Here is a 24,161-nt window from a genome sequence, read left to right as displayed (position 1 = left end):
ATAAGAAGGTCTTTGATTCTATTAGATTATAACCAGTAGAAAATTCACTTGCTATTATGGTAGTCCATTCAAATACAACAAATTTATCTATTTCATCAAAACTTTCAAGGGACAGATTAGAGTGGATAATCATAGAAAGGATGGGGGCAAAGACCATACTCTAACATAGAAGACAATGTCAAAGTCAGCCCTGAAATGATCAATGACTTTGCTAGACCAAGTTGGATCTAATTTAAGCGTTTTGGAGAATTTGATCTTTTATGAGCATAGATATGTTCTAATGTGTAGATATGTGTACCAGCACAACATAGGGTGAATATTAGCATGGGCCCATGATGGTAATATTGCCCTCATATACGCATATGTACCTTGGCAATGATCTCTGCATATCCATGGATGTTAGGTGATTTGGGGGGAGAAACCAAGAAGAATATTGGCAAAGGAAAGGAAGGCATTTTTACCTGAGTGTTCTTCCTTGAAGGGGCTGTCATGTTAGAATAAGAACTGACAGAGGATCCAGTATTTAGGTCATCTGTGCTGAGGTTATCAAGAGTATCACTGAGTCCACTACTTACTGAGCTGCTGTCATCCCAGCTAGAGGAAGAGAAGTGAAATAAAACTTTTGTGTAAAATGGTTACAATTTTAACCCTACTATATAAATCAACAGAAAAAAATGTATTGATATATTTATTTATGCATATGTGTATAATTGTATGCATACATGTTTATGTGGGGATAAATAAACATACATTTAAAAGTACGTATATGAACACATAAATAGACATCTGTGTATGTACACAAAAATGCAGTGATCAGGCCTGGGTATTTCCAATAGAACTCTCCTCTACCAAGAACTCACTAACTTTGACCCTTAGGCAGCAGAGAATACTAAATAAAACATCCTCTCCCACCAATAAGGCAAGTCACATATATGTTCAAGTTTGAACTCCAGGTCATTTATATATGTGTATGTATATATACACATGTCACAAATGCACACACATATGTATGTGTGTCCATATGCATGTACATACACAGGTACATATTCATTCACATATGCACACATAAAATGTATGTCACTGAAAATGTTTTCAAATCTCAACATGTAGGAGAGAAGTAGTCTTTCTCTACTCCTAATAGGAACAAGTTTTTCTTTACATTATAAAGCCTTTGGCACAAAGACAATTGTGGAAACGTGTCTATGATGGCTTCCATATGAGGGAAACTAACATCAACTTTGCTAATAAATACTATCAATTAATATAATGAAATATAGCAAGCCACAGTGAAGCTACTTGCAATTTATGTAACATCATATTTTGGATAGGATTGAAGAAATATGAAATTTTATGGACTTTGATAAGAGTGATCTCATTTGTTCTTCAGGTCAATCCTAGAAGACAGTTAAATAGAAGTATTATCAGCCTCCCCAAAAGACACCAGAAAATTCAGGTTCTGAGTCAATGGCTTTTTCATTCTTAATACAGCTAATAAATGTCTGAGATAGGATTTGGACCATGTCTCTAGAACTACAGATCTAGCATTATGGTATACCTTCAACATATACCTTGAGATGATGACATCAGAGATAGGGTGGACATAGTGGAAGACAGGGAAACTGTCTGAAAAAATGGTGAGGAGAATAAAATGATCTTCCCTTCCTCAAATTTCTCAGAGCACTTAATCCTGCAATTTACCCATTATCCTTTATATTATACCGCATGAGTAGCTGTATTATTAATGTATTTTTGCTTAATTCAAAGATCTTTCCCACCCATTCATAGGTCCATGCGATCTGCTGAAATCACATGGAAGCCTAAGTCATAAGTGGTGGGAGAAGCTTGCTGAATAGGTGGAACAGGAAGAGGGGGAGCCAGAGCAGAGCTGAGAGGAAGTTGGTCAGAGCTGGAAAGGACAGAGGAAGCAGGCAGCTGGCTATGAGTGAGAGAAGGCATTTTGCTTAGGGGGGGTCTATTTGTAGAAAGATTTTATACTGTGTATAGACTTCTTGGTTACTCTGATGGATTTCTTTGTTGCTATGATAGATTTGGTTTTCTGGTGTTGGAATTCTGCTTTCTGGAGTCTGAATAAATAGTTTGGTTCTGTCTTCCACGTGGAGAGTCTATTATATTTTATGCATATGCATAGCCACTATAGATGCTGTCAATATAACATTGGCGCTACAGTAACACAGTCCCCTGAACAATCTAGGAACATAATATATAACAGTGCCTGGCATGTAATGAACTTTTAATGATTGATGAGCATTTAATGATTGATAATAAAATGGCTGTTGAATGAGTGAATGAATGAACGAATGGAGAAATCAAACAAGTCAAGCCTTATGAATAATTTGAAATCTTACATAGTTTTTTGTTGTTATTGAGTCATTTCAGTTGTGTCTGGTGCCATTTATGGTTTTCTTGGTGAAAGTACTGGAGTGGTTTGCCATTTCCTTCTCCAGCCCATTTTATGGATGAAAAACTGAAGCAAACAAGTTTACATGACTTGTCTGGGTCACACAGCTAGTAAGCATTTGAGGTCAGACCTGAACTTGTGGAGATGAGTCTTCCTAATTCTAAGCCCAGTTCTCTATCCACTGTACCATTTGGCTGCCATGATGTACATCATGGAATATTTTCTTTAAAGAGAGAGTTAGAAGATATCTGATATGATGAGCAAGGAATAATATCACATAAAAAAAATAAATTGATCATATCTTTAAGGACAGAAAATGACCAGTTAAAGATGTAGCAGTCATTTGAGAAGCAGATATCTGGGCAGAATTGAATTCTCTACTGACTAGAGTAAAGGTCTAAATGAATGTCAAATCAGAAGAAAGTACAAAGACATGAAAATACTATGAATTCACTCTTCTAAAATGATTTAAATAATCCATTGAAAAAGAAAAATAAAGAAACTGACAAAAATGATAATACTATTTCAAAGAGAAATTTGAAAAAAGGCGAATTGCAGAAATGAGAAGGCCAAAATATCCTGGCAATTGTGTCAGCTAATAGATGATCAATCTCCTTGCTAAAGAGAAAGAAATGGTCACCAAAGCTCACAACATTTTAGAAAATATCTTTTTACAAAAGCATTACAGAGAAAATTATAAATAGTAACATTTCTTAAAAATGCACTGTTAGCGATTCTGATATGAGATCCAGATCACTCCAAGAATATTTGCCTCAGCTTCTTCTGGACTTCTCATTGATGTGATTTCACCATTTTTATCCCTACTGATATCTAACATCCTGCTGCTCCAGGACATCTTTAAAATATGCATCGTCAAGCCATATTCCTATACAATTCCTTCCTTTACCTTTCAACCTCTTACTTCTAGATGTTGCAAGAAAATCAATAGTATCATTCTAGAAAGAGGCCTGTCAATCAGTTGCTCTCTGACTTCATTCATTTTCTCTGTGACTTCATCAACCAAAACACCCCTAATGGGCCTCCACTCCCTATCTGTGTTGTCTTCTATTAGAATGCAATCTTCTTTAGGGCAGTAACTGTCTTGCTTTTTGTAGTTATATCCCCAGAACTTAGCACATAATGTCAGGAAGACAGCAAGAAATAAATCTTTATTTTTTATTCATTTATACATTCAAGAATAACCAACAGATGTAAAATCAAACAGCTCAACCAGAATTTCTACCTTGATCTACTTTCATTACCTACAAAGGCAGAATCAACTCATTTGTATTCTACTAACTCAAAATCTTAAATGGCACATGAGGAAATGGATATAATACTTCAGAAGATGAAAGCACAAAGAAAGCCTGGATATGACTAAATTAATACATAAGAAGGCCATGATGGAGGTAACACATTTTTAAAAGCATTCAGGAATAAATTTCAAAAAAATTCAAAGAGGGAAGGTTAAAAAAAATTAAAGAAATAGAAATTTTCATCAATAGTACTGCTCACTCTCTCAAGCACATCCATTCATCAAGCAATATATTGATCAATCAGATGAGAAGACATCAGCTGACCTATGTGCCTACTATAATTATGTTTTTAAAGTGATTTCTACTGAAGGGGTCTTTGATGAGAAAAATAAGAGAAAAGGAAAGCTTTCACAGATGATTTTTTCTGCAGCACACTATATCTTTATAGTTCTACCACTGAGAAAAATAAAGAAAAGAACATGTGTGTGCTTATTTTTAAAATTTCAAAACATTTCCTCCAGAAGAATAAAGTACATCCTTTAAAAAAAACTTCAAATAAGACTTCTCTCATACAGACTAAGACTGTACATGACTGTTTGGCAGATATGACCAAAAAGGTGTTTTTTTTCTGTCTGGAAAGATATGGTCAATTTATTTTTTTTTATGTGATGTTATTCCTTGCTCATCATAGCAGACATCTTCTAACTCTCTTTGAAGAAAATATTCCATGATATACATCATGGCAGCCAAATGGTACTGTGGATAGAGAACTGGGCTTAGAATTAGGAAGACTCATCTCCATGAGTTCAAGTCTGACCTCAGATGCTTACTAGCTGTGTGGCCCAGACAAGTCATTTAACCTTGTTTGCTTCAGTTTTTCATCCATAAAATAGGCTGGAGAAGGAAATGGCAAAAGTATTTTGAAAATACTTTTCAAAAGTATTGGTATGAGGACATTAAGATGGAAGTCATTTGCTTATACAAGATATAAGCCATCTCCATAGAATATGTCCTGTGTTGTATTTGAACAGGAGAAAATAATCCCAACCAATGACAGGCTTCCCTCAGTGCTGCTTTTGGATGGCTTTGTCTTTATTGCATTGAGCTACAAAATCTCCCAGCAAAATGTATGATAATCCCCAAAGAGATCTGCTTAACTACACACAGGGCAAACACAAAGTGGATGAAACATGTGGATTGCCCAAAATATGACACGTGGCGGGATGAGAAATTCATTAAAATAAAACAGTAATATAAATTCATTCTGGATTCACCCTGCAGGTGGATAATAGAGGCCAGCAATAAATACACAGTAAGAGGAGATTGTAGCAGGTGATAGAAAGATAAATTCCATTTTACAAGTGAAGAAATAAACATGGTCACAAAGCTATAAAGAGGTGAAGTCAGGATTTGACCCTGAACCTGTGATTCTAAATCTAGTATGTTTTCTACAAACATTTAAAAATCTTCACCTCAATCTTGAATTGCTTTTCATTTACATTCAGAATGCTAATGGATTTTTTTTCAAGTGGGCAATTTTGACAATGAAGTTAAATTGTTGTTAAGTAGTGTCTTACTCTTTTGGGGCTTTCTTGTCAAATATACTACAATGTTTTGCCATTTCCTTCTTCAGCTCATTTTACAGATGAGGAAACTGAGGCAAACAGGGTTAAGTGACTTGCCCAGAATCACATAGCTAGTAAGTGTCTGAGGCCAGATTTGAGCTCAGGGAGATAAGCCTTCCTTACTTAAGGCTTGGCACTTATCCACTCAGCCACCTAACTGCTCCACAGATATTTTCTATTAAAAGGTGTAAAAAGAAATCCTAGTCCTGATGCCTAAGAAGTTAAAAACAGCAGTAGCCAGCACTGGTATCATAGCAACCACATATACTCTGTTTTAGATCCATCTATCACAAAGGTGATAAGCACATGGCCTTCATGACTGATTAACATTTCCAAATCATGAAAACAGATTATGTTGTTAAACATTTTGTCACAAAATAGGAAGGTTAAAATAATATCAAGTCCTTCGGAATTGTCTTGAACCATTGTATTGCCGAGAATAGTTGTCATTCACAACTCATCATTATCTAATACTGCTGTTACTATGCATAATGTTCTCCTGGTTCTGCCCAATTCACTTTAGATTAGTTCATCCAATTCTTTCCAGGTTTTCAGAATAATAACTTTTTGAAATGTATAAAATAAAATACAAGAGATTATAAGAAAATATATTAAAATACAGTTCTTAAAATATGTTAAAATAAAAACAATTTCACGGTCACCCACATAAGAACTCTTATTCTAGATGTAAATAACACCGCTTATCCTAAAGTTATATCTTTTTTTTTGTGACTCTCAGAATACTCCCCTTACTTCCAAGCACAGCTGAAACACCACATTCTTCATAAGGTCTTTCTCAATTTGCCTCCTGCCCTGCCTCCATTCCTCCCTCTTAGAATTACTTTTTGTAGTCTACTTTGACTATGTTTGATATATGTTTCCATACATACATGTTGCTTCTCTTATGTGATCTGAGCTGCTGCTTCAGGGTAAGGGTCATTTAGTTTTTGTCTGTATATCTTCACTACTAGTACAAGGTTTGTCTGGCACATGGCTTGTCTGGCACATAGCAATTACATAATAAATACCTGTTGATTGATTGTGGAATCACTTAATGATGGTGAGTGAGCATATATATTCTTTTTTTTTTAATTCAGTAGGTCCTTAGATCATAGAAGGTCCTTTATAAGCCTTCACTGATTGACTGAATTGTCAGATTTCTGTGTTAATGCCAACAAATCAATTATTCCTTTTGGATTCTCTGCTACATAGGACTTTCTAACTGTAATTTAAAAAGTAAAAAAGAGATAGCTAATTTTCAATATATTCAACAAATTTTTATTAAGCTCTAGCAAAGTGCAATGCTAGGTTCCTGGGTTATAGAGATTTAAAAAATGAAAAGGTCCCTGATTTCAAGTTTTCAGTCTTATTATGTGTCCAGTGATCCTTCAAGGATCTGGATGTGGTAGCAACTTTCTTTCTCTGTTAGAATAATATAGCCTTATCTCAGTATTTTCATTATGGCAACCTAACCAGGGCTTTAGCCAGTAAAACAATAGCAGTTCTATTCCAATAAAGGAAGTAAATTAAAACAGATTGATTTCTAATTTAATTTTCCAATTTGACTTATCTTCTGAATACTCAATGGCAGGGGGATCATACAAACAAAATATTAAACAATTTTCACCTTAGTTAATGAATCATTCCCTTCAGCTTTAAAGATCCAAATACATAACTAAGATAGCCAAGAGTGAATTGTTGCATTAGCAAACATCTTTCTGAAAGAAACATTCAATTACAAACATAACACTGGAAACCCAGGAAGCAAATATTCCTCTGCTGGAAGCTTTTATGACAACAATAGTGCTGGCTGGCTATTTCAATGGTGTCTCTTTAACCTGCATGCATCCTCTCCACTGGGCTCTGAATTTGAAGACTCCCTACTAACCAATGCCCAGAAGTGCATATTTATAAAGCACTGTGAGATGAGTATATAAAGAATCTTTCTGGAGTTTTGTAAAGAATATAACATGCCTTCATAATAACCAGATGTCAGTACATTATACAGGGATTCATGACAAGCCTTTCCTTGCTTTGACTCTAGACAGTAGAACAAATAAAATAACATAAGTTCTGGACTTTTAAATGCCAGCACTGCTAGACACTTCTCAAAATTTGAAGATACAGCTTTCAGAGATATAAAAAAGTCATGAATACATTGCATCAGCTGCCCTCATAAGGTAGAGCAGGGATGAAAATATTACCAAGTTCAAGCAAGGTTTAGATAGATTTGTGGGTAACAGATGAATAATGAATTATTAAGGATGAGTCAAAAATATTTAAGGGTAGATAGGTGGTACAGTGGAGAGTATTCCAGGCCAGGAGTCAGGAAGACCTGAGTTCAAATATGACCTCACACTTACTAGCTGCGTGACGCTGGCAAAGTTACTTACCCATTTTGCCTCAGTTTCCTCATCTGTAAAATGAGCTGGAGAAGGAAATGGCAAACCACTATAGTATCTTTATGAAAAACAAAACAAAAAATGGGGTTCCAAGAGTTGTGCATGATTTAAAAATGACTAAACAACAAGAAAACAGTTTACGGTACCTTCATGGCATTTAAAAAATGATACACTCTGACATTTCTTCTAAACACCACAGTCACATATCCATCTATCTAAAAGATATCGCTAGGATGTCTCAATGAAATTTCAAACTCGTTGTCCCAAAATGAACTTATTCTTTTCCCCAAACTATCTTCCTCCTTCTTTCTCCTGTAGTTCTGTTAGTGGCAGCAACATTTAGTCAGTTTCCCATTGTTGCAACCTTTCTGATATCTTTGACTCTCTCCTTTAGATGTCAGTTCTACATTTAGTCAACTCTTATACTTCAGTATCTCTTAAAAATCTACCCATTCTTTTCAGTTTCTACTATGGTAAAAATCCATCATTACCACCTGCCTGAAGAACTATAATAGACTTTTATTTTTTCTGTCTGTATTCTCCTTTATTTCCAATCCATTGTTCACACAACTACCATGCTAATCGTTGTTATTTATATATCTAGTTGGGGTTATTTCTCCATTCAAAATCTCTTCCCTTTGCCTATCCCCATGTAAAATTCCTAGTCATCTTAGCTTTTCATAATATAGCATCTTTCATAATATAGCACCAATCCACTTTTCCAGGCTAGTCTTTGTTGCCCTACAGATGTTTTGTATTTCCCTTCATCCATGATGTTGCTCATGCCCTATGCCTACACTGTCATCAATTATTGAGTTTCTACCCATGCTTCACTGCCCAACTAAAATAACACTTCACCCTTAAAGCATCCCTTTATGTTCCCCTCCATTGGAAACAATACTGACAACAGTTACTTACTCTTTGAGAATGAAAGACAAGAAACAATTAACCAACGCCCACTGAATACTTTGCTATTCTATGACACATTTCTTCCTTTCTTTTTCAGAACTGATAACATTTCATTTGTGTTTAACTGGCATAATTATTCTGTTTTCCCCTTTCTCTGTGTCTTCTCTCCTTCTGTTCTCTACCTCAATCATTTACCTTTCTCATTTCTATCTTTCAGAATTCTTACCTTTTTCAAAGCTTACTCCTCTTTGGAACCTTCTATAATCCCTCAAACTGAAACCATTTCTCCTCTTCTCAAACATTCCTAGACCACTAAGTCTGTCTTTCTCCCTACCTTACATCACGTGTCTCCATATGCATCATGTATTGGTCCCAGTAGAATGTAAGCACCTCAGGGTCAAAAAGACAAATGGCAATGTATCCGAAAAGCTAAGTGCCACTGTATCTTGGTTGCATATCCTTGCCTGGGATAGGGCAAAGTGGACCTCTCTTTGTTAATTTTTCAGTGACATGAATTCCTCATTTGTGAGTGTGTGCATGTGTTTGTGTGTGTGTGTGTGTGTGTGTGTGTGTGTGTGCGTATACAAGATTTGTTAATCTGGGGTCCTTGATGTTTATTTTAAAATAATTTGATATTTTTACATAGTTTCCCATGTAATCCTATGCATATCATGTTATATATTTAATAACATTATTCTGAGAAGGTGTCCACAGGCTTCACCAGACTGTCAAAGGGGTACATGACATACAAAAAGTGAAGGAACCCTGATTTAAATGATGTTTACTCCACATATAAATAACTGTACCCAGATGCTGTTTTTCCAAGGTTCAGTGCTTAGCTTGTCATGATTTGATAAAAAGTGTTTTTCAAAAGTATTCTGACAATAGGCTTTTAAAAAAGTATCCTGTAAATCAAGTGACTAATGGGGCTATTTGATAAATTTCCATGACAGCAAATGCTAGAAATCTGCTATGGGGTAGGAATATTTAGGATTCTGAAAGCACATTAGCATCTTAAACTATGGGCTATCTTCCTGGATTCCTTTCTTAAGGTATATGAAATTGACACTAATGGAGTGAGGTTTTCAAATGGTCTTTCCTCCCTTACCACATTGCACTACCAGGAAAATAACTCCTTTTTATTTTATTCTATTTTTAACTTCTTACTCTTTATTTTTTAAAATAATTTCTTTGATGTTTTCCCACTACTGGTTGTATAAAAATGGCATTAAAGTATTTTCATGCTTAAACAAACCAGAGAAAAAATCTTTCCACTTGTTTTTATTTCTTTAAGTTTGGGGACTAGGTATCTCAAAGTTAAATCTCTCTCAAAATCATTGGATGCATATACTATAAGAGAAACCAAATTCCATCTATATAATATTCTCCAAAAATAGGAAACCACAAGATATAAAAAAAAAATTGTATCTAGATGGAAGGGACAGGTCACAACTTCTCTCCTGAAGCAAAAAAAAAAAAAAAAAAAAAGGAAAAGTAGAGTTATGCTTATTAGATACTCAAAGGCAAAAAGAAGTAGCCTTTTATAAGATATCTGGCCATTTCAACTAACTGTGGTCTTGAAGAATAGTAAGAAAGAAGTCCAACATAAAGATGTACCAATATCCATTATAGAGGGTGAATCAATAAATATAGTTAAATATGAGCAGTGTTCTATGCTAGGTACTGGAGATGAAGAGACAAAAATGAATTAACCCACCTACATATATTCTATTTAGGGAGCCAATATGTATCCTTGTATATAGGTAGCTAAATTGCACAGTAGATAGATTGCTAGACCTTTTTTCAGAAAGAAGTTCAAGTTCAGCCTCAGACACTTAGTAGCTTTGTAACCCTGGAAAAGTCATTTATCCACTGCTTGGCTCAGTTTCCTCAACTATAAAATGGGGATAATAATAGCACCCACCTTCCAGTGTTGTGAGGTTCAGATAAGATACAAAATCTATTACATAATGTGTCTTTCATATAGGCACTATAAAAACGTTAGCTCTTATTATTACGTGACCATAATAGGTGGGAGTGGAGACTGATCCCTTGGACAATGCACAATGTGCTCCACCTTCTTAAAATCCACAAAAAGGCTTTTGCAGTCTTCTTCTGAAATTATGGAAGACAAAAAGTTCTTTTCCTATCCTAATTCAAAGCATGCACAGTTAAGACCCCATCCTTGTCAGTTTACTGTTGATGATTTAAAAAAAAAAAAAGAAATTTTAACTGACTGAGCCAGAACTGAGTGTTCATATAAGGTTCAAAATGATTTATGAAAAGAAAACACCAAAAAACACCTCTCTATCTTCCCTGCCAGCCTTCCAGTAAAGAGTAAGAAGAAATACTGTAACCCTGTAGGTGGAATGAAATTATTAACAGCGATGGTTGTCACCTGCTGGGTCAGCTGCCTGCTCTCCTACCTCAGCCCCATGTGGCTGTGAATACATGGTGTTACCTCAGTTTTTGTCTCCACTGTGTTAATGTTTTGTTTTCCCCCAGATCTTAGGTGCATGGGGATCACAAATGAAAGGACTAAATTTAGGTCTTGTGAGCTCTGAAAGGTAAAAGAAAGTCACCAGAGGTCTAGCGGTTATAGATCACAGAATCATTTTCTGATTTCCCTCCCGAAATCAGCTATCTTCTCACCCTCCAATGTCCCTAAACACCTAATATCTATCTTCTCGCTCTGGCAAACCCTTCCATCATACAAGTACCCTTCTCCCATTGGTGAGTTTCTTTCAAGGTCTTGATTTTGAGAATGGGTCTAGAAGAGCCATGCCTTATAACTCTCCTCTGGCTCTGCTTCTGACTATAAGGACTTTGTCACCATGCTTACTCCCTGATATCTTTTATCCCCTCTACTTCCTGCCCTATACATCATCTTATCCCATCAGAATATAAATTCTTTAATATCAGGGTCTGTCTTTCTCCCTCTGGCTCTTCTCTTTTTCCTCCTTCCTTTTCTTCCTTTTTGCTTATTTTTCTTCTACTCCATATCCCCAGTATGTACCTGATTTAGTTTACTATACTTCCTGGTACATAACAAACACTTAAGTGGTCATGACCTACCTACCTACCTCGTCATAGTCCTAGAAGTCAACCTTCTATGAGGAGTCAATTCTGAGGAATAGCCAGAATGATCCCTATCAACAATTAATTGACTTATTAGCAGATACTATGCCCTGAAAGCAAGGAGAAAAACTTAGCCATCAGCTAGTTCACAACTAGAAGAAAACTTGGTAGAAAGAGTGGCTGCCAGTAACCACTTTATATCTGAGCCCACTCTCCTTTGCAACTGATAGGGTGGAAGAGTGGGATCCTAGTTTAGGAAGTGATTATATTTGGGTTCTTCCTTACCTCTTCATATATTACAACTATTCCCTTGTAAAAGTTAATCAGTATAATGGGTTACCTGGTAATGGGGGAGATACCAACTGGTTGAATGATATTATTAATGTTTTGGTTTCCCCAGGTCTTAGGTACATGGGGATCACAGATGAAAAGACTAAGTTTAGAGATAGTAACTGATATTGGGGACAATAGACCAGAGTGGGAGTTTTTGAGTACTAGCACTATAAAATGTCTTCAGTCCTACCCTTAGAATCATGAGAGGAAGAGACAGCTGTTCTCTGAACAACTAAATTTTGAGAGAGTAAGTCCTCAAGCTGTGTTTCAGGAGTTAGATATAAATTACAAAAATATTCAACAAAATTCAGAAAACCGACTAACCATGCAGCTCTATATTTAGTGACCCAAAAACAAAGGTGAGAACAGGGGAGGTGGAGGAATATTATAAAATATGGTTTAGCTATAAAGAAAGAATAAAAAAGCCTTACTGATTTATTACTTATACTGTATACCAATTTAAGAAGTCAAGAAGCCATAGACTATATCAACGATTGAATACTTTTACCAAAAAAAAGTGAAAGCAATTATATCTAAGTGGATAAGCAATGGCATGTTGCCACTTTGAAGTCACTTCAGAATCTATTGTTCTCTGTGCAGTCAGGTCACTGAGAGGCTCAAACAAAGGTTAAAATCGATCCCAAATGAGAAGAAGGGATTAAATTGAACAGAAATTGTATGCCATTACAAGAACTCCAACCTGACCACAGAGGTATTAGGAATACAAAATTTATTGTTTTATGGACTACAAAGTAAGCATTTGACTCAGTAGAGTAAAATGTACTTTTCCGACTTTATTCTAATCAGGGACTGTCTCCTACCCATATGTTAAGGACACATCATATTCCTTGATCAATATAAACAGAAAGAAAATGTAAGTCAATTATCTTTGAGTATCAATGTCAATCAAAGAATAAAATGAAGACACTTATGTTTGATATAGGTATTCATTAGTTTCTGGAAGAATATATATTAGGATGTGATTATTCTATTGACAGCTATGACTCTAGCAAGATACTGAGCTTCTCAGCTACCCAGAAACAAGCATTTGAATACCAACTGTACTAGACAGTGGTGATACAAAGAGAAAATGAAAAATAATTTCTACCTTCTGAGAACATCTACTGCCGTTAGTAATTAGAAGGGAATCATATTTGTGATTAGGGTAAGGGAAAGATTGAGGAAATCCGGGGGCTGAATGAAAAGTGAACATATATGGCCATTGCTTGACTTCATTTTACCGACAAAATGTCTGATGAAACTGGGTGACCAAGGGAAAGAAACTAAACCACTCCTGGGTGAATGAGAATGGTTGTTTTAGGGACCTGACTGATATTATCAAATTTTCATATTTGTCATTTATGCCATAAATAGTGTATCCCAGTTGGAGATTCTCAATCATACAGTTATCGGGTTTCAAGATGGAAAATATGTTAGAAATCAACAGTCAGTAAGTCAATGAGCAGCCAAGTACCATGTGAAGTGCTGTGCTGATAATCTCCTCCAATCATTTCACTTTACAAATAAAGAAAGTGAAGCTTAGAGGTATTGTTACTTACTTGACCAAGGTCTCATGAATAGAGCAGAGCTCACGGCAAAAGATGATCCTTAGTACTCTCCAGTCAGATTTGTATATGTTTCATAAGTTACAGCAAAAAAAGTTCTAGGTTCAAATGTGACAGAAAATCTGTATAGTTCTAATACATTCTATATGTAGGACCTTGGACAAGTCATTTAGTCTCAGTGGGACTCAATTTTTTCACTTGCAAAGTGAAGAAACTGAAAGAGGTATATTCCAAGATCTGGTTAGGGATGTCTAGGTGGCACATTAGATAGAGTGCTAAACCTGCAGATTTAACTTCCTAAGTTCAAATCTGACCTGGCCTTAGACACTTACTAGTTGTGTGACCCTGGGCAAGTCACTTAACCCTATTTGCCTCAGTTTCCTCATCTGTAAAATGAGCTGGAGAAGAAAATAGCAAACCACCCCATTATCTCTGCCAAGATAACTCCAAATGAGGTCAGGAAGAGTTGGACATGACAGAAACAACTGAATAACAAAAATGCAAAGGAAAACAAAACTGTCAGAGATTTTAGAAATGGAGAAAGAAATGGCAAACCACTCCAGTATCTTTACCAAAAACAAAGAAACAAAAATGCCCTAAACAGGGTCACAGAGAATCAGATATGATTGAAAAAACTGAACAAGATAAGATTCAATTCTAAATCTATTATTGTTAGTAAAAATCGAGCATTTGACCATTTTTATAAATTGAAAAAGAAAACCTTTTGAATGAAATGGGAAATAAAATAGCCCAGTACATCTTTGAAACTCTTCCAATGTGAAACTTATGTATGTTCTTCAGAGATTTTTTTAAGAAAATAGAACAAGGTATTATTTTACTAAATAGAATTAAAGCTATTCCCATTCTCATCCTTGGCATCATTTTTGTCAACCCTTATTATTTTCAGTCATTTACTGAAGGCATTAATCACATGACTGATACATTACCCTTTTTACAGACACTTACACAATCACCTCTGGTGCTGTGATAGCAATGCTTGATTTCAAGCTGTAACAAGTGTAGGAGGTAGCTCAATTGATTAGATCTTAGATTCTAACTAAAATTTCACAGAAACTATTCTTCTTATGCCAGCTAGTCTCACATAAAAACTAAAGGAACAGAAAACTAGTGACACTGTACTTTACTTTTCTTTAGTCAGCAAGTATAATTCATAATCTGTCAAATTCGAGCACAGGAGCCACTGAAGTGTAAATCTTACATTACTTCAGGGACATTGCTAGGGAGCCATGTCACATGTATTTCAAAATAGATTTATTCAGTTTTTCCTAGAAAAATCTTTTCTAAACAAGGGGGGGAAACATCCAAGTACTTGCACACTTGCTTTCTTTTGGCAGGGCTCTACTTTTTGATGAGAAAAGACAGCTATTTGTCAGCAATAATCCACTTAAAACAGATGTTTCATGAAATAAGCCCAAGTCAATTAAACAATTAGAAATTTTAATTTCTAATTTCCACTAAAGCAGAAAACTGCTTTCATTTTTAGTTTTGAGATGCTTTGTCTTGGCACGACTATAATGGCTAAGCACTAAAAAAAAATTTTTTTAATTACTTAAAATCCAGCTACATATGGCCACAGATACAGTAAAAGAAGCTGGGAGTGTTCAATGTGAAAAGGTTTGGGGGAGAGGGGAGTAGAAATGACTATTCTCTTCAACTATTGAGAGGACTGTTTTGTAGGAGAAGAATCATATTCTTCATGGGTCAAGTACAAAGATCTAAGACTACATAGAAGAAGCATATATTAATTTGATATACTAAAGGATAAAATCCCTTAGAAGACTGTTACCCAAAAGGTAGTAAGAGAACTTCCCATTACTAATGAATATTAAGTAAAAATGGAATGACACAGTAGATTAAGTCAAGCTTGGAGAGGTTGATAAACCAAAAGGATGACTATATAGTAATCTTTACTATTAGAAAATCAGCCCTAAAAACAGATTCTATTAACTGCAGGTCAGGACATCAATCAATCAACAAATGTATATTAGACACGTATTCTATATCAGACATTATACTGGAAACTGGGCAAAGATAAACAATAAAACTGCCTGCTCTAAGAGACTTTAAATTCTATCTAGGAAGAGGGAAGACATTACATTTAGAAGTATATGCAGGCTGAACACACACATATATATATGTATATGTACATATATACATTTATGTGTGTATAGTGTGTATCATATACATATATATTTATATGTGTGTATAGAATATACATATATATATAGGTGTATATATAGAGTATATATTTATATAGTGTGTGAGAGTGTATGTGTATATATATATGTGTGTGTGTGTGTGTGTGTGTGTGTGTGTATGTATATGTGTGTGTAGAGCGTATGCGTGCACATATAAAAGAAATCCAAGCCATTTAGGGAAGGAGGACACAAACAATTAAGGAATAAATTAAGACTTAGGGTAACCTGTATATAACAAACATAGAAGGGGTAAAGATATTGTCATGACTTTGACCAACTTTGATGAAGGAGGATCATCTTAGATATGGTCTTAAGGACTTAAACATATGTTCTCCATTCATACCAAGATTTTGTTTAGCAAGGAAAAAAATGACTACTTTTAATACATAAAACATTTACAAAGTTTTTAGGCATTTTCATTACATGCTTTTGTGCAAGCTTAACAGGCAATCAAATCTAAACACTGACCTTCTTACTCCCATCTTATTTCTTTGAAAAAGAAACAATGAAATATTCTAGCTATTCTACTGAGGCATCAGATAGGCCTGGTGAGACAAGCCAAAATTGAAAAGGGGTCGATTAGTAAAAGGATACTTCAGGAATAACTTTAGTTGAGTAAGATAAGAGATATTACATCAAGATGAACATCTGTTCATAAGTATTTTTATGGTTTACTTTTGTCTGAAGGAGATAAAGAGCATCTATTTTTAATTATGTTTTTACCAAAGCTGAATGTATGGGCTAATAAAACAATACTGATAAAACATGGAATATTTTATATGGAAATCTAACTGATTAAACACATTGCTAGAATAAATGAAGCTTAAGTCAGGAAAGTCACCTTCTAGAGGAGTTCATTTAATATGTTGGATTCAAATATCTCTTAAAAATCTTATATTATATTCCAAAGAGTTAATGAGACATTTCATTCAGTGAAAATCAAATACAGATCCAAAGGTTTTGTTAAGAATCACTTGATATTTCATAACTTTTAAAGCAGTTAATAACTTTTAGAGAACAATTAATTAAGAATATAGTACTTTTAAAAAAAACTCATTATAGAGAACTTTAAAACTTGTAAGGTTTTTTTTTTTGAAATAATCAATATGAACAGGGCTAGAAATTCATCATCACAGAAATCAGCTATGTCATCCGCTTCATTTCACAGGTGAGGAAGCTAAAACAAAGTAAGTGAAATGACTTGTCCAAGGTCATGTAATGGTAATTCAAACGGGGAGATCTTTCATATTCATTAATAGCCCATGTGGCCTACGTGAGTCACATGGAAGTCTGAGTCACTTCAGTCTGAGTCACATGGAGTCTGTGGTGGGAGGAATTTGCTGAATTGATAGAACAGAAAGAGGTGGACCTAGAGCAGAGCTGGGAGAAAATTAGTCTTTAGAGCAGTCAGAGCTAGGAAGGATGCAGGAAAGCCCACAGTTGGATACAAGTGTGAGAAGAGAATTTTGTTTAAGGGAAGCCTGTTTGTAATTTGTTTAAGGGAGCTAGGTTGTGGGAAGCCTAGCAGGGGGAAGGCTTGGTGACAGTGTTATCCTTTGCATTGTTACTGTGTATCGATTTTTATTACTATGATGGATTTGGCTTTCTGGTGTCTGAAGAACTGTTTTGGTTCTGTCTTCCATGTGGAGATTCTGTTGTATTTTTTGATTCAGAATTGCCAGGGTATTCATGGCTGCTGCAGGCACTCTGAATATCTCATTGGCCGTACTGGTCACAAAGGTCATCAGTAAGAGTGAGGGTCTGAATCAATGTCCCCTGACTCAAAATACCATGCAATGTCCATTAAAGTTCATTGTTCCTACACTGGCAACTTCATCAGTTCAAAATTTCAGCCAATGATGCAGCTCATAATCCATTCACTCCTATCCATCCTGTAAAACTTTTTTCCATATTCTCTCAAAAATTCAGCATGAGGGTTGCACTCAACATGATGGCTGCCTGCCCTGATCATTACAAGTGGACTAGTATAGCCATCTGTCTGCCTGCCTATTGTCCTTTAGAGCCCATCTTCTCTACCTATCATACAATTTCTTCATGACATCTCTCTGGAGTTCCTCAGTGGCTATATGTTGCAGCCTGCTCACACTCCTCCTTTACCTTTTCATTGTGCTCTTATCATCTGTGTGATGCTTATCTCTGAAGTTGTGTTCCATATCCTGTTGCCATGGCAGCACTTTTAAAGTGTTAGTACTGAAAAGATAGATTTTTGTTTTCATGGGAAGCTTATGATCATTAAAAGAGCTTTGCATTTTCCAAAAAGAAATCTAATTTGGTGGTGGTTGTTGTTGCTGCTGAGTTATGTCTGACTCTGTGACCCCCATGGATAATAATTATCTCCTCACTATCTCTTGAAGTCTGTCCAAGTTCATATTTGTTGTTTCTATGATATTATCTATTTATCTCATCCTTTGTCATGCCCTTTTCCTTTTGCCTTCAATCTTTCTCATCATCAGGGTCTTTTCCAATGAGTCTCATCTCCTCATTAGCTGGCCAAAGCATTTGTTTCAGTATTTGACCTTTCCATGAGTAGCCTTAATTCATTTCTTTAAGTACTGACTGATTTGATCTCCTTGATGCCCAAGGGACTCTATTCTATACTCATCAATTTTTGCTGTAAGTTGAGTTCATTATCTGAGACATGCATGCCTATTGTTGGATAAACTCTATAGGGAATGCATATGCATTTGAAAAGATCCCCTATAGAGATTGCATATATATTACACATGTACACATGCAGATACTTACATATGCATGTGTACACATATGTAAGTATGGTCAACTCAAATGTCTTTTCTTTTCTTAAACAAACTATACCATGGTATAATGGAAATACTAGATTTGTATTCATAAGAACTAGATATAAAGCCAAATAACCATACTTACTAAGTATGAAACCTTGGAAAACTCAATCTCTTAAAGTCTTGATTTCTTCTTTAAAAGTAAAAGGTTGGAATTGTTGCTCCCTATTTTCTTTCCCTCAAAGTCTATGATTTTCAGACCCTAACTCAAAAATGCAAGATTGAGTAATGTACTTTTTCAGATTCAACTAGTAACAGACAATAGTAGGTCTATTATCAGTCAAAATAGTATCAACTTGAGCTACATTCTTTTAGAATGATGGAATAGGCTAAATTGTGCTATCACTTCAAGGTTGAGTGAAAAGGGAAAATGGTGTGCAAGAAATCAAACAGCCTAAATGCAGAACATCAATCTAGTGATAGGATTAAAAACCAAAATCTTCTCTAATTTTTATTTCTACCAGTCAAATTATGGCAGTATTTCTAGAACCTAGGTTCAAATTTTACTTATGATGCTTATGATCTGTGTGATTCCTGTTTTTCATCTTTAAAATGAGGGCATTGGATTTAATACTCTCAAATGTACTAGTTGAAACTAGGTGGCACAACAGATAGGGTGCAAGGGCCTGTAGTCAAGAGGATCTAAGTTCAAATTTGACCTCACACACTTAGTAGATCAGTGATTTTGAACACGTCACTTAGCCTGCTTTGTCTCAGTTTTATCATCTATCAAATAAGCTGGAGAAGGAAATGGTAAACCACTTTAGTGTCCTTGCCATGAAAATCCCAAATGGGAAAATCCTCATATAGGTTCATAAAGAATTTGACATAACTAATTGACTAAACAACAACAACCAGAAATGCACTAATCTATTTCAGCTTTAAATCTATGATCTTACAAACCTGTCTGGCCTTCACTTTCTCCATCCATTAAAAGAGACGTTTAGACTAGACGTCCTCTAAGGTACCTTCTAGTGTTAGATCTTTGGTCCTAGGATTCTTCTAATACCCAGAGACTTCAAATAAAAATGATAATAATAATGAGAAACATTTATATTGGTGACGAAGTTAGCTGTGAAATGTTTTAAAGTCGTGAAAATAAAGAATGTCACAGTGTTGGGAGAAAATATTGAGGGAAATAATAATTGACATTGCAGAGTGCTTTCACTAGTAGCCTTCTATAATGAATTTATTCCATACTGTTTCAGTTTAAACTATGTGGGATCCTGTATTGGGCTATTTTTCACCAAATGAGCTACTGCACTGTGTGAACACTTCTAGCATAGGGTGAAAGACAGTTCAAAAGCACAATGGCCATGTGCCAGGAAATTTGCAACTCTCCATCGGAGAACAGATGGCACAAGTAACAGTGAAAATTCGCAATGGACCTATCTTGGCACTCTCCCAAAATGGTAACTTACCATTTTTTAGCAGAACAATTCTTCAGCCTGAAGGTGAGTATTGCCCTTTACATATACCACTCTGGAATATCTTTGGAAAAGGAGAGAATGTGGGAACTATGGCAGACATGCTACCAGGGCTTTGTATGATGGAGGTACATCAGACAAGGAATTAGGTTCCAAAGTTGGCAAGTAAAGTCAAAATCACATCATAGCAAAATTATCCTCTCTCTACTGGGTAAGTAATCTCCGAATAAAGACAGGCTCAAGTTTGGAGTTGGTAGGGCAGGGAAAGGCAGTATGACTGGATCTGGAGGAGAAATATGTCATTTTCTCTCCCCTCCTACCCTTTCCCTTTTTTGTTACTCTCTTTCCTCCCTCCTCAGTGTTAAAAGATTCAGGTTCCTGCGTATAACCTAAATTAAACTTCTCCAGAGCAAGAACTGTTTCATTTGATGTGTTTATATCCCTAGTTTATATCCTCAAAACCTGGGACAAGTCCTAGAACATGGTAGGTGTTTCATTAATGCTCACTAATTGATAAATTATTTAATTGTACTTTGACCATTTGCTCTCTGAATGGGATGGTGACTGGAATTGCCTCTAGTTTTAAAATTCTCTCTTTTCTTCTGAGCACATATGCACATATCCATCAACAAATACTTCCTATGTATCAAACCCTGGGATAGGTCTCCGAGATAAGACAAAAATAAAGCAGTCCCTGCCTTCTAAGGAAGCTTACATTGTAGTGTCGATTTCTATATGGGCAAGGAGTAAACCTTCAACCCAGGGCAAGACCATATGTAGTGAAATTCCATTTCACAATTCCATTTACAATGGTTTTCTCCAATGCCTGGAATGTTTTCTTTCCTACAGCTCCTAGTGTCCCTGGTTTCCTTTAAGGCTCAATTCAGTTTTGCACTTTATATAAGAAGCCTTTGCCATATCAGTTCTATACCTCCCCCCCATCCCCTTGGGAATTTCTTCCCTTCCCTTTGACCTTGCCATCAATTTTTCACTATATATATATATATATATATATATATATATATATATATATATATATATATATATATACATATATATGTATATATGCACATATATATGTATATATATATCTATATATCTATATATATCTTTTATGCACATATTTACTTGAACATTGTTTCTCCTCTAAGATAATGAACTCCTTGGCAGGTATTATTTCTACCTTTCTTTGTATTTCCAACAGTTAGCACAGTGTCCAGCACACAGTAAGATCCTAATAAATTCGTGGTTACTAATAGACTGACTCAAGATGCCCCAAAGAGAAATAAATATTAACATATCACTACAGATACTCCAAATATTCAAGTACAATATAATTTCCTTGAAAGTAGCTGTTTCCATTTTAGTTTTGTATCTCTAATGATTAGAAAAGTTTACAGCAGGTACTTAATAAATGCATAATAAATTGAACTGAATAATTTATAACTATAGATTACTAATACTGCCTAAACTACCATTAAGCAGAAACATGAGTCTTAAGTATTGCTCATTTGGAGGCTTTGGGTAGGTAGGACAAGGGCATCAGAAGACTACATATTAAGAGTTTAAAAGTCCCTTAAAGATTTACTGGTCCAACCTCCTAATTTTACAGATTAGGAAACTGAGGCATATTAAGATGAAATGACTTGCCCAGATCACACAAGTATTAAGTGACCAAAGTAGAATTAGAACTACAGCCCTCTAGCTCCAGAAACAGCACTCTTTTCACTGTATCGTGATGTTGCCTCTCCATTGTCTTTCAGTTTTTTTTTAAAATGATCAATTCTAGTTATTCCAAAACAAATGGAATTTCTTAGGTTTACTTTGCAAAATAAAAGCATGCTACATTTTAAATTGAAACTTTCATATTCCCTTGTTTTTTCATGTTTGATTTTTCCCCATATGCCATTTTAAAAAATAAAGGCAACTGGAAGAAGAAACAAACAAACAAAAAAATGTATTAGGCAGAGAGGTAGGATATAATTTAGAATTTATTTCTTAAGCGTTTAATTTTTCTGCTGAGTGCTCTGATGCTTTTTCCCCTTAGAGTCTCCTTATTTCACAAACTGATGAAGAGAGTTTATTGCCTCTGTTCCCTGAAGTTTTTATTATTATACTGCTGTGCCAAAACACCTACCAGGATAATGTAGTTTGTATTCCAAAAACCAAAAGGTGTGTTTATATTTGTCTTCATTACACCCTCCACTTCTAGGAACATGCATGGGAAAATTTGGACAATTCTTGACTGAAGCTTGTAGCTTCATGAAGCACATAGTAGGTGCTTAATAAATGGTTACTGATGTAATAAAATGCCCCAAACTACTCTTTACATGATTATCATAATTTAAAAACAATTTTGATTTTTCAGTAAGTCAACAAACAAATATTAAATGTCTATTAGGTGTCAGGCACTGTGCTAAGTACTAGGGATACAAAACCCTGTTTTCAAGGAGTTTAAGTCTAATGAAGAGACAGAGGATATCGAGAGGATAATGTGATGATAATCTTGGTGGCAGAGTTGGGTGGTAAGAGACAGGATAAGGACTCTTTGGAGAAGATGAGGTATGAGATGAGCCTTAAAGGAAGGCAGGAGGAAGAGGAAAAGGGGAAGAGCATTCCAGGCATGAGGTACCTTAAAGTCAAAGAGGTGGGTGCAGGTTACAACAAGCAGGTCAATATAATTAGATTCTAGGATACACAGAATCAAATTTTAAGCACACTACTTGATGCTCTAGGTAATAAGGGATCACTGAAGTTTACTGAATGGGGCATTTCAGGGCTGTTCTAAGAATCAAATGTGACAATGGACATAAATCATTTTGTAAATCTCAATCTTATTATTATTATTTTTATTATTAGCCTCTGGTCTCCAGGTCTCTAGTCTAGTGATGATTCTGTTTCCTGAGCCTTCTACTACACACTGGATGAAGTCAAGTAATGCATATAAACCAATACTGAGATATGCTGGTAAATGCTGGAGGGACACAGATGCGGGGGAGGGAGGGAGAGAGCTGGGTGGATGTATCTATATATCTAAGGATATATAGATACACACACATATATATACACGCACACACACACAAATACACTTTTACAGTTAATATGCATTATGTTGTAATGATCAACTATGAAAGATTTGGCTACTCTGATCAATACAATGATCAAATATATTTTCAAAGGACTTTTGATGAAAAGATGCTGTCCACCTCCAGGGAGACAGAACCGATGAGCTTTGAGTGCAAATGAAAGTACAATTTCCTCACTTTCTTCATTTTCTTGACTTTTTTGGAAATATGGCTAATATGGAAACGTGTCACATGACCTCACATGTATAATTGATACCATATTGCTTGCCTTATCATTGGGTTGGAAAGGGGTGAGAAGGAGCAAGAGAATTTAGAAATCAAAATTTGAAAAGAAAACATTTGGTAAAAGAAAAATTAATTTAAAATATTTTTAAAATAAAGATTAATTTACATCACTGACTTTCTTAAGCCCAGATAATTTCACAAAACAATAAGTCAAGCCCTAATTTGTAGACTGTCAATTTCAGAGGTGTAAAGGCTCACAGTAAAAATTGACCAATCTCTCGCAAGCTAGTTAGAGTTGGTTCCAGCACACAAATATGGTGTTACATGATCAGACTTTGTGATCACACACTATGACATCACATTTCCTTCTTGTTTATCACTCTAATATCTAGAGAGAAGTGGCATCAGATTAACATCTTATTGATGGAAGTGTCTTTCTTATTACATGGAAGTAGTAGCAGGTAGAAAAGCAGAATAAATTAAGAAAGATATACTCTCTTCAACTTTTCTGACTCTGTAGCAGGTTTCTAGGAATGAACTTTTCTGAATTTAGATTGTTGTCGGAGAACAAATAAAGACATTCGCTGTGCATGTATTTTAATCCTTTCCAGTTGGGTCAAAGATGTCTAATCTTATACCTTTCTGAACATCATTCAGAAGCCTATGGTCATCATCACACCATGATGAGATCTCATTGTAGGACTTATATTTTTTTTTTTGCCACAAAAGATCATAAGGCATATAAAAACATATAACAGTCCCTCTTTCATTTGATTATTTTTTTAAATTACTAATTTT

The 24,161-nt window shown here is 35.2% G+C and overlaps 1 protein-coding gene across 6 annotated transcripts in view; it reads right to left on the bottom strand.

The window, feature by feature from the left end:
• NAV3 (neuron navigator 3) overlaps positions 1–24,161 on the bottom strand; it is a 1,098,252-nt gene that overhangs the window by 113,828 nt on the left and 960,263 nt on the right. For all 6 annotated transcript variants that reach the window (XM_072655445.1, XM_072655444.1, XM_072655443.1 and 3 more), the window contains one exon: positions 462–594. In XM_072655445.1, the coding sequence (XP_072511546.1) occupies positions 462–594 (133 nt within the window). The remainder of the gene's footprint in view (positions 1–461; positions 595–24,161) is intronic.

Source organism: Notamacropus eugenii, chromosome 3, assembly GCF_028372415.1.
Source record: "Notamacropus eugenii isolate mMacEug1 chromosome 3, mMacEug1.pri_v2, whole genome shotgun sequence".
NCBI lineage: Eukaryota > Metazoa > Chordata > Mammalia > Diprotodontia > Macropodidae > Notamacropus > Notamacropus eugenii.
This window is presented reverse-complemented; position numbering and strand designations above follow the sequence as displayed.